Source organism: Mesoplodon densirostris, chromosome 4 (assembly GCF_025265405.1).
Source record: "Mesoplodon densirostris isolate mMesDen1 chromosome 4, mMesDen1 primary haplotype, whole genome shotgun sequence".
Lineage (NCBI taxonomy): Eukaryota > Metazoa > Chordata > Mammalia > Artiodactyla > Ziphiidae > Mesoplodon > Mesoplodon densirostris.
This window is the reverse complement of record NC_082664.1, coordinates 30,039,814-30,058,457: the sequence shown is the minus strand read 5'-3', so window position 1 is coordinate 30,058,457 and position 18,644 is coordinate 30,039,814. Positions and strand designations below refer to the sequence as shown.

Below are 18,644 nucleotides of genomic sequence, written 5' to 3'. Positions count from 1 at the left end.
CTTAGTGGAAAGATCACTGAATTTGGAATCATGTTACCTAAGTATGAAGACTGACATTGCTCCTAACTAGTGATGTGACCTTGGACTAGTCATTTAGTGTCTTCAACTTGATTACTTGTCTTTAAAATACATGTTTAATCTTACTAAGTTACAGTGAGGATTAAAAGAGTCAATACACAGAAGAGTGCTTTATAAAATTTAATCAGTACAATGCAGTTGAATTTGTAATAGCCACCATTTAAAAATATAATTATTTTTTATCATTTCTCTGTTTTATAGAAGTTAATTATACGATTCAATTTTTATCTAGAACACTTGATAAAAATAAGTTAAAATATTATTTTGTAGTTAATCTAGTTTTTCTATGAATAAGGTTAAGAATAGTGAGCAATCAAGACTTAATTACATCATTGCATTTTGGTAAATTCAGAGGTTTAGATCCATTCATAATAACCTGTATTATTTGTTGTCTCCACATCCCCCCTTTCCCCTTCAGCTGCTGGTGCAATTTGTTCAGAATACGTCCATCCCACTGGGACAGGGGCTAGTAGAATCAGAAGCTAAAGACATTACGTGCTTGTCCCTCCTTCCAGTGACTGAGGCCTCAGAATGCAGTCGGCTAATGTTACCAGGTAAAAATTAAGATCACCAGAGATAAGATAAACACGTCTTAAGAGCTTAGCCTTCTCTGTGGTACTGGTGGAATGTGATAACTGACTTTATAACTGACTGGTAGAAACTGTAAAAATTAGGACTTGTGGAGAAAAAGCAACCATGGGAGTCATAAGTGCATTGTTAGTTTATTTATTTATTAAAAAAAAATTTTTTTTTTTGCCATACCGTGCAGCTTGTGGGATCTTAGTTCCCTGACCAGGGATTGAACCCGGGCCCTTGGCAGTGAGAGTGTGGAGTCCCAACCACTGGACTGCCAGGGAATTCCCTGCATTGGTAGTTTAAGTCATAGGAATGGATATGAACACCCATAGAGTGAGAGTGAGAAGAAAAGGAGGCCAAGGCAGAACTGCATGGAACTCCCTATTCAAGGTATGGGGTGAGGCAGGAGAGCCTGCGAAGGAGGGAAGAAAGAAAGGCTAGAGCAAAAGGGGGAATACTGGCATAGAGTGCAGGCATGGAACCCAAGGGAATAGTCAAGTGTGACACGTGCTTCTAAGAGGCCCACTGAGACAGGGACTGGCCCAATGAGATAGGGTCAATGAGGTCATTGTTGACCTAGGCAGGACCTGCTCCTTGGAGAGGGAGTGGAAAGCTGGGCTGCAGTGGGTTGAGGTATCAGTGCAAGTTGAGGAAGTAACTATACTTTCTAAAGGCTGTCTTGCTATGGGAAGGAAAAAGAGAAGGACATAAAGTACATTAAAGAGTTCTTTTTTAAGATCTGAAATATTAGGGGGTGGTTTTATACTAAGAGGAAAGAGCCCATTAGAGAAGCTGCAAACACAAAGAGTGGATAATTGGTGAGGAGGCTCCAGGAGAGGTAGAAGGAAGTAGAATGCTGAGCATGGGTAGTGAGATTAGCTTTGGATGAGAAGGAGATCCTATCACTTGACTATTAGGAAGGAAAACATTATTTTTGGATGCAATGGATTCTTTATTTTCTGGAAATTGAGATATTTAAAATTTGGAATATTAATGTTAAATCAGGGGAGGGTCACCTGTTGGTGACAACTTATTTGTTATAAAGTCTTCTGGTTACTATCCTCTAGTGGTGTTCTGTTTTGATTTTTGAAGTGACTTAAGGGCAGATATATTCAACCAACCAGTGTTGATTTAAGGTTTCTCTATCTAGCTCCTGTCTTTCCCACATCTTCCATCTCTCAAGTGCCATTTTTCTACTGGTGTGTTGGGAGTGTTTCCAAATCCATGGATTTTCAATATGTGAAAATTTCCATGTGCTAATAAAATTTGATCTTCATTAGGCTTTTTTTCCTGAATTTTCTCTCCCAATTTTAATATATTGAATAAATATTTTGACAATAATAAAGGAAATGAAAACAGGAACAAAAGCATCCATCTTCTTTTCTACATTATCTTCTTTTAGTTTTAATTTTGATTTAAAATATTTTAGACAACCAGTTATAGATAATAGTAAATGAAAACCCATGTACTCACTTCCCAGCTCATGAAACATAGTATTACAAACACAAATGTATCTGTACATACCTCCCTAACCTCATTCCCCTTCCTCCCAAATATGTGTGAATCATTCCATGCATGACCTACATGTTTTCTTTTTAGTTGGGATATGTGATAGACACAGAAAAGCACAAAGCTATATGGATATACCTTTTGAAGAATTATTATAAAGGAGATAGCACCGCCCAATCAAGAAGTAGAATGTTGCCAGCTTCCAGGCCCTCCATGGGTTCCTCCATGATAAAAGCAACCTCTGTTCTTCCATAGGTCACCACTGCCCTCAATTTTTTGAAAATCCGTTCTTTGTTTTCCAAGTTTAATCACCCAAGTCTAATTTTAGCTGATTTTGGACTTTAAATGAGTGGAATCATATGAATGTATCATGTACCTTTTACGTTTGTGAGATTCATCCTTGTGTGTAGCTCTGGTTTGTTTGGTTTCATTGCTGTATAATATTCTGTTATATGAGTGTACCACAACTTCTTTTTCCATGCCACAGCTGATGAATATGTAGTTATTTGCCAGTGTTGTATTTTGACAAACAGTTCTGCTATGAACTTTAAGAACAGTTTTTTTGTGGTAAAGTGTATATAAAATTTACTGTTTTAACCAGTTAAATTTACCATTTAACCAGTTGTGTGGCATTAAATTCATTCACTTTGTTGTACAACTTCATCAGGCTTTGGAATGGCAGTGCTGTCCCTAGGCTTCCACTTTATTTCTATAATCTTACCTGTTATCTCCTTGAAAGAAGAAAATAATGTAACCTGCCTTCTATAAAGATGAATGAAACCCCTGAAAACATCGGATGCTTTAGCACTGTTGGCAGTTCTTCATTATATTGCAACTAAAACCTTTGGAAATTCATCCCCTCCCTTAGAATAAAGTTCTAGAAGTAAGTCTTCCGAATTATTTCTTTACATCTGGTGTAAACCCAGAACCATAATGAAACATACTCATGACTCTATACAATTTCCATTATATCCCAGGCTGTGATTTTTGCCCTAATGACTCACCGGAACTGTCACATACATGTTATAAAAATTCAAGAGAGGTATCTTTTCCCAAGAAAAATAGTTTAAAATTTAGATCCTGTTCTTGAGTTCATATTCATTGTGTAACTATATTTTTCAAGGGAAATATACTGATTTGGGCCCTCAAAAGGACAAAGGTCTATAATGTCCAAATGTGGATGGTTCGTATTAGTTACCACCGACCATCAGAGGAGTCTGCCCCTCACATTTTGGTTGACACCCTTTAGCTGCCTTTCACTCTCTCTTCTTTTCTGAGGCAGATTTTGTATTTATAAAATAAAAATGCTGTCCGCTCCTGTAAGGATGTTAAATACTAAGGGATATTACAAGGGTGTTAGGTACCACTAAGGGATGTTACAAGGGTGTTAGGTACCGTATATCAAAATGGTGAACTCCTTGGAGATAGGTGCTACATAAAGCTGTGGTATTTTCCCTTTACTAGATGATACTCCAAATCATACTAACTCCTCCAAGGAGGTTCCTTCCTCGGCTGTGTTGAGAAGCCTTCAGGTGAATGTGGGTCCAGACGGAGAAGAGACGAGGGCTCAGACCGTACAGAAGTCTCCAGAGTTTTTGTCCACTCCAGAGTCTCCTAGCTTGTTGCAAGATCTACAGCCAAGTGATAGCACTTCTTTTATTCTTCTTAACCTAACAAGAGCAGGTATTCTTTACCCTTTTCTGACTTCTGCTCATGCTTAAGAAAAAAAACTGGGAGCAGGGGATAGTTAACTTAGTCATACTTAAAGTGGAAAGAAACTATTATTTTATTATTTTTGAGAATTGGTGTCATTTGGTGATCAGTTGGGTATGTACAGGCAGAAGGCAGACTCTAAGACGACTCAAAAATTTTTTGTTTGGGAAATTAAGTGGTGTCATTCACCAAGATAGTGCACACAGGAAGAACAGGGCTGCGGGAGAATGATTAGTTCCAATTTGTGCCTGTTGATATTGAGATTTCACAGGGACATTTAGGAGGAGGTGTCCTTTAGAGAGTTAGAAGCAGGAATCCAGAGTTCTAGAGAGGTCTGTTGTGAAATAAGTAGTTTTAGTGCTTATCAGCATTCAGGAAGTGTATGAAACAATGAGCATGGATTCTTTGATTCAGAAGTAGTCTGGAGCATAAACAGAAAAGAAGGCAAATCTGGGACCCTGAAAAAAAATTTTAAGAGGGTAACAGAAGAATGGGGAGCAGCTTCTAGAGAGGGATCTCAAGAAAACAAAATGAGAATGATGTGGGGGTAGCCAAGGAAGGAAACGTAAAGAAGAAAAGGTACAGAATCATGCCAAATACCACATACTGGGCCAGTGAGATGAGGACTGGGAAGTGCATGTCCAGCAAACTTAGCAAGAGCAATTGTTATTGAGGTAGTAGAGGTGGAGCTTAGGGTTAAAGAGATAGGGAATGGACAGCAGGTGAGAAAGTAGATACACAAGTTAGAAGTTAAGAAACTTCAAGAAACATGACTTGGAAGGAACAGGTGAGAAGGTGATATTTAGAGACATACTTGGGATTTTCTATTCTTAAAAAAGAAAAGATGGGAGAGACTTGAGCTTGGACAGATTGAAAGGCTGAAAGGGAAGCTGTAAGGTGGCCACCAAGGAGGAATGGGTTGAAGTTGGGAGAGGAGAAAACTAAAAGATAGGATTGGGATCCTAGAGGTGAGGGTTAGCCTGGTTGCTAGGAAAGACCGTTTTGCCTCTGAAACAGGAGTAGGTAAGATAAAGACCAGTCTGTCAGCTGGGAGTGGAAAGATGATAACCTAATCTTGTATGAGAACAGAAGCTTGAGGTGAGAGGTGAAAGTCTGGAATAGCTGATCAGGACACAGTTTCTGAGCCAGGGCCAGTCAAAGGATTACCTGATGGCTGACTTTCATATATCCTCTTGTTTCTTCCAGGTCTGGGCTCTTCAGCCGAACACTTAGTATTTGTACAAGATGAGGCAGAGGATTCAGGGAATGATTTCCTCTCCAGTGAGAGCACAGACAGTAGCATTCCATGGTTCCTCCGGGTTCAGGAGTTGGCCCATGACAGTTTGATTGCTGCTACTCGTGCACAACTGGCAAAGAATGCGAAAACCAGCAGCAATGGTGAGACCCCTGTGGTGTTTTCCTTTCCAGTATTCTTTGCAGAGATTTTGGTAATACAATGGCTATATTTTGAGTTGCATATAATCCAAATTACTTTATTGGTAAGAGCAGAAGGCTAGAAATGTGTAAATTGTTTTTCTTATTTTCTAAAAAATAACTCAGCCATGCCAGATTCGTGTGCAGAATCAACTAAACTAGCATTCTCAATTGTCAGCTTTAAATAATATACTGAACCCCTTTTAAGGGAAAAAAATTTTTCGCACATCTTGGTGTTATCTTGAATTGTTTTTATTGTGATGGTCCTTATACTTAGAGCTTTTACACCATTATGAAATTAAAACAGCTTATCAATTAATAGAAATAAAACTACAAAACTAATAAAAATAAAATTAATTTTAAGTCAGTGTGGCAGATGATAATGTTTTGCTGAAACTAAATTGCTGCTCATGGTGATTTAGCAATTAGCAGCTACCATAGTGCTGCTTTTTGGGGGGTTGGGGGTGGGCAGGGCAGGGCAGGGCAGGGAGGGTGGAACCAATTCACCAGAAGACCTAAATATCCAAATAGGGTATAGTGTGGTTTCTTTTGAGTTCAGCATGCCTGTACTATTTACTCTGTGCCACTTTTTTTCTATCCAGTAATTTTCAAAGTGTGGTCCCTGGATCATCAGCATCACCAGTAATTTAGAAATGCAAATTATCAGGTCTCATCTTACTGAATCAGAAACTTGGAAGTTTTTAGTAAGCCCTCATTGTGGTTATGATGCATGTTAAAGCTTGGGGACTATCGCTCTATTCACACCACTCCTAAACCACTGCAAAACCTTTGCTTGTGTAGCATGCCATAATATTTTTTGTTTTAGGTCTGTCTCTGTATTTTCTCATTAACCTGTGACAATTAAGGTAATACAAAAAATTATTGAGATAAGGTACATACTGTCATTACCACAAACATACTGTCACTTCCATCTAAGTTGAAATACAGAGATATTTTAATTTTGTGTGTGATGCTGTATATCAGGAGTCAGCAAAGGGCCAAATAACCACCTGTTTTGTAAATAAAGTTACATTGGAACACAGGCATGCCCTTTAATTACTAATTGTCTATGGCTGATACTGTGGCAAAGTTGAGTAGTAGTGACAGAGACCATATAGCCCTCAAAGCCAAAAATATCTGCTGTTTGGCCCTTTACAGGAAAAGTTTACTGACCTGCTCTATACAGTACTGCTTTCACTGGAAATTATATCCCAAATGCAAAGACCTTGCCCACATAACTGTAGGATCTTTAACATGTTTACAGTGTTATTCAACATATACCATATAAGGTGTTGAGTTTCTTTGTCTCTCTTGCTCTCTCTTTTCTTGGGGGGTGAGGGAGGGGGAACCATTTCATCAGATGACCTCTAAATATCCAAAACTGTCATTGGCTGAGATCATTTTAAGCTAATCTGTCTTCTGCAAACAGTGCTTTATTTTCAAAAACAAAGTAATTTAGGGAGCACTTTGAGAAATTTTATAATGACTCAAAATACAAGACAGCTCACTCTTTTCTGAAGGATTTTTTCCTCTGTTATATGATTATATCAATGTTCTCATTGTATTGATATCTACAAAATTGAATGCATGAAGCCCCAACTGCCACCAGTTTATACTTTGTTGTTTTTTTTTTTAATTTAATTTATTTTTTGGCTGCATTGGGTCTTGGTTGCTGCGCGCAGGCTTTCTCTAGTTGCGGCGAGCGGGGGCTACTCTTCGTTGCGGTGCACGGGCTTCTTACTGCAGTGGCTTCTCTTGTTGCAGAGCATGGGCTCTAGGTGCACGGGCTTCAGTAGTTGCAGCACATGGGCTCAGTAGTTGCGGCATGCGGGTCCTAGAGTGCAGGCTCAGTAGTTGTGGCACACAGGCTTAGTTGTTCTGTGGCATGTGGGATCTTCCCAGACCAGGGCTCGAACCCGTGTCCCCCACATTGGCAGGTGTATTCTTAACCACTGCACCACCAGGGAAGTCTTGTCACTGGTTTCAATCTCTGGATTAGCATGGGTTTCTACAGACCTTTCATTAGAAATTAATTAGCTGGAGCTCTTGAGTTAGTGGGAAATTTTCCTTACAGTATATGCACTTCTGTGCTGTTTAAAATTTACCCATGTTTCAGTTAAACAAACAAAAAAACTATGTGGGACAATATTTAAAAAGAACAAGTTAATTAATATTAACTAGCAAAAGGCATCTTAGGTTCCGCTCTGACCTTGGAGCAGTTAGTTTTATGATGAGCATTTGGTGAAGTACAGCAAGGAGAATGTAGGGCAGGAAGAAAGTAAGGTTAATAGATGGGACAGAAACTGCCTTTGATCAACTGTCAGGTTCCCGGGAGTGTGATAGGTATAACATATTATCCTACTCTTGGCTCTTGAGAGGGAAATTTGGAAATATGAATCTTATTCCTAAGGTATATGTAGTGGAAAGATAAACTCCATATGTTTATAACAGAATTAAGTGGTTGTGAATGTTTTTCTCTATTGATGTCCAACTATGAATTGAAGAAAACGAAAGAAAGGGTGCACCACTTGCTAATCCGGAATTTATTTAAAGATTCAGTTAACTGATTTTGTTTAAATTTAAGAAAGTCACTGCACCATATGCTCCTCTCCTCTCCTCCTTTTATTCTATTGAACAAAAAACTTGAGCAGGTATTATCTCTAACTTTTAAAAATGTGGTAAGGAATTTGAAAATGAGCTGAGGTTTTGCATTCTTAGATATTTTATAACTAAGGAGGGGTGGTACAGGATATTAGAAGGTGATTCTTATTCTCTAGAATGATAGAAACAGCCAAATTGACTTCAGAAGATAGAAATCTATGAATGGCCATCTACAAAAGAAATTATTTTTTTTATTACCTAGAGCTTTAAGTCATCTTCTGTAGGACCCCACTCCTGGTGTTGACATACCTGCTTCCTTACCAATCTGTAATGCAAAATAGGTTGAACTCTGCTTTTTGATATGAAACCATTTTGGATATTTCTTACATTTGCCAAAGAGGCCTAGTCTTGTGGCTTTTTGTAGTTCTGTGGATTAAGTAAGGGGATGGGGATATAGAGCCCTCTCACTTCTGTTAAATGAATGCAAAGCGAGCTGGGGAAGATGAAGATCGTTATGTGATTAGTGATCACTAGGAGTGGCTTTATTGTTTGGACCAAAGTATCTGAGTGGAATCCTTCCCTAGATTATAAATATGTGACTCTGTTACAGGAGAAAATGTGCACCTTGGTTCTGGTGATGGGCAACCGAAAGATTCTGGGCCCCTTCCTCAAATGGAGAAGAAGCTCAAGTGTACAGTTGAAGGCTGTGACCGGACATTTGTGTGGCCAGCTCACTTTAAGTACCACCTCAAAACTCATCGGTGAGCAAACCTGAGATTCCATACTTGGAGCTTAAGAAAGTTGATGCTTCTGAAGGAACTTGACAGAAGTCCCCCCCACTTGACAGATTAAAGGAAAGCAGGGGCTCCAGCTCACTTGTGGTTAAGATGTCTTTTGTTCTTTAATAGAAACATCTGCATTGTCTCATTTACCTTGTTCAAACATTTGGCACCTAAATATCTTAGAACAAGAGTTCTCAAATCTCATCATAAAACATAATGACTTGGAGAACTTAAAAATTATATATAAGCTTAAGCCCCACTCTAAACCTGTGAAATCAGTATTTAAAGAAGTGGGGCATCTGTAGTTTTAACAAACTTCAGGTGATTCTGATACATCTAGATTTGGGATTTACTGTCTGCCTTGAGAGTCAGTAGGAGCTTTGACTTGTCCTCTCTAGCAAAGAGCACTTTCAGGCATTGTTGCGTATGTGATTTTTTTTTTTTTTTCAACAGAAACGACCGCTCCTTTATCTGCCCTGCAGCAGGTTGTGGGAAAAGCTTCTATGTACTGCAGAGGCTGAAGGTGCACATGAGGACCCACAATGGGGAGAAGCCCTTTATGTGCCCCGAGTCTAACTGTGGTAAGCAGTTCACTACAGCTGGAAACCTGAAGAACCACCTGCGCATCCACACAGGTGTGTGCCACCCCAGCATTCCCGCAGGCCGTCTACTGCTTGGCTCAGGGCCTGCTGGCTGTCCTTAGGAGACGAAGGTTGGGGTTGTTGCTAGAACTCTGAGGATGAAATTTCTTTTTTTCAAATGCCTCCTGGCACTTTTCAGTTCTTTCAGTCACATTTATTGTCACGTCTGTGTGAGAATGGACAGTTTGATTTCTGTCTCTGGTAGCCTTAAGTAGGAAGGGATATAAGACCGTCAGTGATAACAATGATATAATCATATATGGACAGAAATGAGCCTTTTCAAATATCTTCGAACTTAACACAGTGGTAGTTTTGGTCATTAACATTTATTGAGTTACACAAACCACACAGATTCTGTTCTAGGCACTAAATGTGGGGTAAGGTGAGGGGAAATACAAAAGCTGAGATTAATCCCTGACTTTGAGTTTACTTTCTTGTTAGAGCCTCACAACCTGAGAAACAGAATGGAGAAGTGACTTGTCCTGAGTCAAACAGCATGTTAATATCAACGGAGCAAAAGAAAGATATCCTGATTTCTTAATCTAAAAGCTTAAGGGCGACTTTCCAAGCCACTTGGCCCAGCTGTGCTAAGTCTCTTGCCAGAGCTTAATCACTGAACCCAGACTACTACCATAGGATGTGTAACTATTCTTCCCACTTTCTCTTTCTCTTCCTTGTTTATTCTTGCATGCTAAAATGATAGCAGGTACAAATAAATGGCATTTAAAAAGTGAAACCCAAGCTGAAGCCACCTTTGTCCTGCACATGTCCCTATGATTCCCTCTAGATTGACATTACCACTGGATATATTTTAGGGCAGAATAGCTCTCTTCTCAGCTCTTTCTTTGTTTCTTTCTTTCTTTCTATTTATTTATTTAATTAATTTTTGGCTGTGTTGGGTCTTTGTTGCTGCACGTGGGCTTTCTTTAGTTGTGGCGAGCGGGGGCTACTCTTACTTGCGGTGCGCGGGCTTCTCATTGCGGTGGCTTCTCTTGTTGCAGAGCATGGGCTCTAGGTGCATGGGCTTCAGTAGTTGTGGCTCGTGGGCCCAGTTGCTCCTCAGCATGTGGGATCTTCCCAGACCAGGGCTCAAACCTGTGTCCCCTGCCTTGGCAGGCGGATTCTCAACCACTGTGCCACCAGGGAAGCCCCTCAGCTCTTTCTTGAAAGAGTATTCTTGCTCGAAGAAAGCAGTTTGAATAAAAGAACAGGAAAAACATCTAGCTGAATAGTTAAGGAAAGTAGTAGAATTCACTGTGCCTTATTAACTTCAGTAATCTCTTCATCCTTGTGCTACTTGTCACCTTTGTAGCATTTGATAAAAGTGAACATATTTTAAAATGCTTTCCTTTATTCAGAGTGTGACCTGATTTTCTCTCTTCATTCTCTTTCGAGCTCTGCCTTGTTAATCTAATTGTTGACCAATTTCAGAATTCTGGGTTTCTCCCATTTTACTCAACGTGCTGTCTCATTGCAGTCTCAGGCTTCAATTTAATCATTTCTTCCTGGATGTCTCACAGATCTGAATCTCAATAATTAATATAATAATAAAAGTTAGGACTTCCCTGGTGGTGCAGTGGTTGAGAATCCACCTGCCAATGCAGAGGACACGGGTTCGAGCCCTGGTCCGGGAGGATCCCACATGCTGCGGAGCAGCTAATCCCATGCACCACAACTATTGAGCCTGCGCTCTAGAGCCCGTGAGCCACAACTACTGAAGCCCACACACCTACAGCCCGTGCTCCAGAACAAGAGAAGCCACCGCAGTGAGAAGCCCACACACCGCAACTAAGAGTAGCCCCCGCTTGCCACAACTAGAGAAAGCCCGCGTGCAGCAACAAAGACCCAACGCAGCCCAAAATAAATAAATTAAAAAAAAAATAATAAAAAGTTAGCATTTATTAAGGCAATTTAATACGTACCAAGAACATATACATTATCTCATATAATCTTCAAGGTACCTTTATGCTTTAGATAACTGAGTTTATTGATGGAGAAACAGAAGGTTAGAAGGTTAAGTAACTTGCCCAACATTATGCAGCTAGGAAATGGTAGAACTGGCATTTGAATTCTGATCTGACTCCAAAACTCTTGCAAGGATTTTATTTTCAAGTGCTAACAACTCATTTTATCTCAAATGTCAAAATTGACCTCAGATCTTTATTAGTAGTAATGGTAGTAATTAAAGCTGCCAATTTTAGTGGCTTACTATGAGGATTTACTGTGTGCCAGGCACTATGCTTAAATATATTTAACTTGTATCATTTCATCTAATTCTCAAAATAATCTTTTGAGGTTGTATTATGTTAATTTATAGATAAAAAACTGATTCTCATAGGTTTTAAATATCTTCCCCATACTGGTAAGTGGTGGTGCCAAGATTTGAACTCAGGGCTAACTGGCTCATGCTCAACCATTATGCAGCATTGCCTCTTGAACCTCCTCCTCTTCTTTATCGCAGCAAAATCACCATCCTCTCAGTTTCCAAATAGGAAGGCCATCTAACTTAAGGCAGCTTGATGAGATTCCTGCCACTAGATTCTGATGAATCTTTTTTGAAATCTTTTTCTGAGGTCCTTGAGTTCATCTTGTTAAACATTTAACCTTATTTATTAACTGCAATTTTCTGTTTTCCTGATATTTATTCTATCATATGTATGAATATATTGTTCATTCATTCGGCGACTTTTGGAGTGCCTGGCATTCTGGGGTTAGTGTGAGTATACAGATATGCTTTCTAAAAAGTTACAGACCACTGGAAAATCACAAACATTAAACTGTGTGGTACAGTCTGAAAGAACAGTATAATCTAGAGCTGTGCTCCTCCCTCCTTCAAGCCCCAGCTCCTGTATTTTCACCATGCCAGCCTTACTTGCTGAGTTTCTGTTTTTCTCCTTTACTCTCTCACACTGTCACACTCATAACAGTTCTGACACCAAATGTGTTTTCCCACACCAAGCAAGTCTCTGTGACACCAGGTGGGTGTCTGTAATTTAACTGAATTCTGACACTATCTGGAAACAGCGTCAGATCCCACAGGTTAAAGGCTCAGCCCCACAAGACTGCCACCTACTTCAGATGTCTATTGCAAGTAGCAAGTCCCCAGGTTACTCACAACCTCTGTCTGACTTGGCTACCAATTGGAGTTCCTATGACCCCCCCGCCCCGATTCAATTATTTGCTAGAACAGCTCACAGAACTCAGGGAAACACTTTTATAATAATAATAAACACAGTTTATTATGTAATAAAGGATATGATAAAGGATACAGATGAGCAGCCAGACAAAGATACACAGGGTGAAGTCTGGAATAGTCCCAAGCACGGGAGCTTCTGTCCCTGTGGAGTTGGGGTGTGCCACACTCTGTTGGCACATAGACATGTTCACCAGCCCAGAGGCTCTCTGAACCCTGTACTTTTGGAATTTTTATGGAGGTTTCATCACACAGGCATGATTGATGATTAATCCATTTCCAGGCCCTCTCTCCTCTCTGGAAAATGGGGGTAGGGCTGAAAATCTCAAGCTTCTAATCATGGCTTGGTCTTTCTGGTGACTCGCCCCCACCCAGGAGCCCACCAAGAGTCACCTCATTAGAAGAGACACTGCTGTCACCCAGTAAATTCTAAGGGGTTAGGAACTCTGTGTCAGGAATCACTGTCAAAGACCAAATATTAGAACAACAGATTATCCTAGTGCTCATATCACTTAAAAAATTACAAGGGTTTCAGGAGGTCTGCATCAGGAGCTAGGATCCAAGATTAAATGTTAGAACAAAAAATTCTCCCAGCACCCCTGTGTACAAGGGTTTTGAAGCTGTGTGTCAGGAAACTGGGGCAAAGACCAGTATATATACTTATTTCACGCTTGTCGTTTTCTGAACTTGCCTTGGGCGCTCTCAGTTTCAAGGCTGTGCTCATACTAGTCCTTATGCCTGAAATTTCCTTTCATCCTTGTCATCTTTAAAGAGCAGCTTAGGGCTTCCCTGGTGGCGCAGTGGTAGAGAGTCTGCCTGCCGATGCAGGGGACGCGGGTTCGTCCCCCGGTCCGGGAAGATCCCACATGCCGCAGAGCGGCTGGGCCCGTGAGCCATGGCCGCTGAGCCTGCGCGTCCGGAGCCTGTGCTCTGCAACGGGAGAGGCCACAACAGTGAGAGGCCCGCATACAGGAAAAAAAAAAAAAAAAAAAAAGAAATAAAGAGCAGCTTAAATTCAGCTTCTTTAAAAAGAGAAGTTATCAAAAAAAAAAGTTACCACAGTAAGAATTCCTCCCCTTTATAATTGCATATAGCATTTTTTATACCAGAATTAAAGTCATTTATGAATATGTTTACCTCTCACTAGGTTGTGACCCTTGGGAGATACGGACTGCATCTCTGATTTTTTTCACTTTTTATTTTGAAACAATTATAGACTCATGAGAAGTCACAAAAAGAGTACAAAGAGTTCTGTATGTGCTTCACCCAGCTTCCACTCAGAAGTGACATCTTATGTAGCCATAGTACAGTATCAAAACCAGAAAGTCAGCAGTACTGTCAGTCTACAGACCTCATTCAGTTTTCACCATGCATCTTTGATTTTTAAAATAACAAAGTAATACTGTAGAAAATGAAAATTATGGAAAAGCACAAGAAGAAAATAAATCATAATACCACTATCAGAATATAACTACTGTTAACACATTGTGAGATTTTTCTGTGTACCTCTCACTAAACAGCTGTTTTTATTTGTTTGCTTTTATAAGATGGGATTATATAATACCTATTTTATAACCTTTAAAAATCTGTACTCTTAAATGGATCTAGAAACTCAATCTTAAAGAGAATTGATGTAAAAATCCTGAGAGCGTATACACTGTTTTCCTGATATCCTCAGAAGGGGTGGGATCACCAAAGAAGGTAGCTCAGTGCAGCTGGGGCTCAGCCCATGAGGAGGGAGAAGGAAGTATTATGCTCAGAGGCAGCTACTCTAAAGAAAAGGGCAGGGCTGTCTGCAGGGCTGTGTACTGGGAGATCACTGAGAGGTGACACCTGCTGGATAGTCCGGTTGAAATTATATAGTGTGAATTCAGGAAATCAGAGTAAGTTGTTGGAAATAGGAAAAGATTGATGGGAAAAGAGACTAATAGTTCATCAGGAGACTGAGTCTTTATCTTATTTTCTGTCTCTAGGAGAGAAGCCTTTCCTTTGTGAAGCCCAAGGATGTGGCCGTTCCTTTGCTGAGTATTCTAGTCTTCGAAAACATTTGGTGGTTCACTCAGGTACTAGAACCTGTGCCATTCATAGATTTCAGGGAAGATGGAGAGCCAAAAGGATAAAAGGTTAGGGTAGTGGTATAAAGCAATCTAAAGAGAAACAACTGTTCACCATGAAGTTTCCTCCCTATCCTGACAGAATCAGAAATCAAGGCCCTTGATGCTTGCATTCAAAGGGTCATATAATCAAGGAGAAAATATCTAATTATTATTATTTTCAGCTGAGCCATTGAACTGCTTTCTAATTGAGACCTTTTTCTGAGGGAATCAACACATTTATTTGGCACTACACTGGGTACTTTATAAGTTACATCAGATATGGTCCATGGAGTTATTCAGAGCAGAGACTTGCCAAGGCAGAAGTGAACTCGAAGTGGAGAGAGATTCTAAAATGGAATCTGGTAATTGTTCAAATGGCTAGCCATGGGAAGCAAAGGGAAGCCAGAATGGGTGGAGTGGGGAGAAGGAACTAGAAGTTATTTATCATGAAGACAGCAAAACAGTTCAGTGGGAGCAAGGGAGTTGGAGAGGTGTAATCAGTCAGGGATGTGAATTTCAGAGCTGAGATCCTAGGGGTAGAGCAGTTTTTTAATACGATGACAGATTCTAAGCAGAGATAGCAAACTGATAGCCTATGGGTTAGATGTGGACTTCCAGATGTGTTTTGCTTGGCTTGTGGAGTGTTTTCATTTTACTGTTCTTTATTTTATTATGTAAGATTTTGTCAAACATACATAAAAGTAGAGAAAAATACTTTTTTACATAACAATAATGCTGTTATCATACCTGTCAAAATTAACAATAACTCCTTGGTTTTATCTGAGATTCACTCCATGTTTAATTTTTTTCCAATTGTCTCAAAAATGTCTTTTAAAGTGGCTTTGTTTAAATCAGGATCCAACAAGGTCCACTCGTTGCACTTGGCTAGTAAGTCTTCTTGAATCTAGATCTATCTGTACTTTTCTGTAGCTCATCCCACGTTCTGGATTTGTTGGTTTGCCTCCTTTTCTGTCACTTAACTTGTTCCCCTATATTTCCTAAAAGCTTCAAAGGTTCAAAGATTTTGGCAAGGTTATGTTATAGGTGGTTGTGTTTCATTTTGCATCACATCAGGAGGTATACAGAGCTTAGTTGTCAAAATTGATCAGTTGGTTCAGGTGGTAACACCCTGATCCCCACATTGTAATGTTCCCTAGCAGCCTTATGGTTTCATCTCTGAATGATGCCTGAATTCGTTATTTCAGCAGGGTTGTAAAATGTTATTTTTCTAATTCTATTATTCATTCACACTTGTTAGCCAGAATTCTTCTGTATAATGGGTCTCTATCAACTAGGGCTATTTGGTAATTTGTACGCAAAAGGCAGGATAAATGTGTAATTCTTTTAACTGTGAGTTTTCAGAATAAGAAATTGGTACTCTGGTTACTTCTAGTAGTGTCATTTTCACTGCTTTTTTTCTCTCTCATTAGTATTATCTTGAATTCATGTGTTTCTACATATTCACTGTATTTCAATCCATTATAGTTATTTTTTAAAAGCTTTTGGACCTATTAATGCACATAACCTTAAAGTTCACCCATTGTAAGTATACACATCAGTGATTTTTAGAATATATATAGGATTGTACAATCACCACCACAATCCAGTTTTAGAACACTTGCATCACACCAAGAGTTCCTTTGTGCCCCTTTGCTGTCAGTTCCTACTCCCACCCCCAGATCCAGGCAGTCATTGACCAGCTTTCTGTCTCTATATATTCTGCCTCTTCTGGAAATTTTCTGGTCATTTCACTTAGTTTTGCTATCTACTAGTCCTCTGTAGGCATAAGGGGTTTTTTTGTTTTTGTTCTTTGGCATAAGTTTTTGACCCCGCTCTAAGTGTGGTTGTCTGGGTAGGTGGGATAGAAGTTGAGGGTTTCAGACTTGAGGACCTAAGGGATAGTTCAGATCATTGTGTAGAAGAACCACCAGTGTGAACGTTGAAGACTGGGAGTTGTGGCAGGAGACGGGATAAAGGTATATTATGAATCCAGGGTTGGAATCCTTGAGGCTAGTGCATGTCCTTGAGGTCCATGGAACACTCTATCTGAAAAGGGAAGTAAATATTCTGTGTCTACCATGATCTTATACCAGAGAAGTTGTTTTGTGGAAGCAGCAGTACAGTGGTTCTGGAGAGTACTGGAGGCTGGGAGCAGTGAGTGTGCTAAGCCCTCCTGGTGTACTTTCCAGCCTTCCCCTGTGTACTGAAGGTTGAGAGGCTGGGGGAAGGTGCGGAATGGGAGAAGGGAGTAGCCTCTTAATGTTTAGGTTAACATCCTCTGGGCTTCTCCATCTAGGGCTTGAGTCCATTCTCTTGCTGTCAGAAATGTACCCTGTCTTTTTGGCTCCCCTGTCTTAACCAGGTCTGTGTTTCAGGAGAGAAGCCACATCAGTGTCAAGTCTGTGGGAAGACCTTCTCTCAGAGTGGGAGCAGGAATGTGCACATGAGAAAGCATCACTTGCAGATGGGAGCAGCTGGGAGTCAAGAGCAGGAACAAACTGGTAAGGAGAAGAGGGTATAGTGGGGGGGCTATATTTTGGGGGTTAAAAAAGCCAAATAACTGGCCTGTCTGATGTGGAAGTTTTCTGATTCTATTTTGGGTAGAGAGATAGGTCTCATTTGATGGACTAGTGGTTTCCAAATGTAGCTGTACAGTAAAATCGTTTGCAAGCTTTTAAAACATATATTGTGTATTGCTTGTCCACCCCTCCCCCCCAGCAAAACAAAACAACCTTATAAATGAGATTACTTGGTAGTAAAATCCCGGAGTCTATAGTTTTGAAAGTTCCTCTAGTGAGTTTGATGGTAACTAGTGCTGATCCATGAACCATCATTTGAGTGTCACTGTGATGAAGATTTCTGTATGGCAAGAGTTTAAGCATTTTTTACTTATCAGTCATGACTCCCTTTTTACCCTAGCTTAAATTTGATAATACGTTTTTATTATTATTCCTTTCCATGTCTTTCCTTAATCAATTATTTTATTCTAAATACTCCTTTCTAAGGATGCACCCATCCCATTTTATATGTTTGTTATCCAGATGCTGATCACAAGCAAGGGTATTTATCCCTGAGGCTCAAACTCCTCCCTTCTAGGTTTATTTTTGCTTCCCAAAAGTAAGTGAAATAGAGGAGGTGGCATCCAAGATACAGGTTAACTTTTAGTTCTGGAAAAAAAAGCCAGCTTCTCGTGAAGGAAAATGGGGACCAGGCACAGCCTTGACTGCTGTATGTCTCTCACATCCTATTCTCTGTGCAGCTGAGCCACTAATGGGCAGTAGTTTGCTTGAAGAGGCTTCAGTAACCAGTAAAAACCTGGTGTCTATGAATTCTCAGCCCAGCCTTGGTGGAGAGTCCTTGAACCTACCAAATACCAATTCTATCCTAGGAGTTGATGATGGTAAGACTTTCAACTCTCCTTTATTTGGGGAAAATGGGCTGCAACTAGGGACTAAGGAATGGGGTTGTCTCCAAAATTGAGCTTTTAATTAATTTCATTTCTTGTGAGTAGAAATGGTATGATTGAGTAGCATTTGTGTTGTCTCTGGAGTGGATAAGTGAATATTTTTAAAAGTTTTTTCACTGAAAAGATAATGTTACAAAAGAATAAAGAGAAAAAGTTTTAAGAAGAAAATTATCCATAATCCTAGCATCCTAGCCCAACTATTTCTATCTTTCCTATTGCAGTTATGGAAGAACTTAACTTTTAAAATATTTAAGCAGAACATAACCAGGTTTTACAGAGGAGAATTAAAGCAATTTCTCCATACCTTCAAAAGCCATATCTTCTGGAGAAAAGAAAGGGCTTTCTAGGAAACAGTTGCTCCTCTCTGGTATAGAAATTTCACCCAAGTTACACAGGCCAGGCCCTCTTCTCTGAAAAACTTAACAGGTGAGGTCAGCATGCATTTATTCAGTGCCTACTGTGTACCTGGCACCATGGGAAAGAAAAGTAGAAGACAGGGACCTTAAAATCTAGTTGAGAAGTCAAAACTTACATATGGGAAACAACATTGAGTGA

The 18,644-nt window shown here is 39.8% G+C and overlaps 1 protein-coding gene across 4 annotated transcripts in view; it reads left to right on the top strand.

Annotated features, from left to right (window-relative positions):
- The window catches only part of ZNF410 (zinc finger protein 410), a 40,502-nt gene that overhangs the window by 15,058 nt on the left and 6,800 nt on the right, over nt 1-18,644 (top strand). The window contains exons 3-11 of one of the 4 annotated variants that reach the window (XR_009531702.1): nt 497-632; nt 3,628-3,846; nt 5,083-5,274; nt 8,522-8,672; nt 9,147-9,328; nt 14,501-14,590; nt 16,999-17,124; nt 17,883-18,023; nt 18,311-18,515. Coding sequence is in view for 3 of the 4 variants with exons in the window: in XM_060095849.1 (XP_059951832.1) it covers nt 497-632; nt 3,628-3,846; nt 5,083-5,274; nt 8,522-8,672; nt 9,147-9,328; nt 14,501-14,590; nt 16,999-17,124; nt 17,883-18,023 (1,237 nt within the window). In the remaining variant the exon portion in view is untranslated. The remainder of the gene's footprint in view (nt 1-496; nt 633-3,627; nt 3,847-5,082; nt 5,275-8,521; nt 8,673-9,146; nt 9,329-14,500; nt 14,591-16,998; nt 17,125-17,882; nt 18,024-18,310; nt 18,516-18,644) is intronic. The other 3 variants (XM_060095850.1, XM_060095849.1, XM_060095851.1) reach the window with 3 other exon arrangements.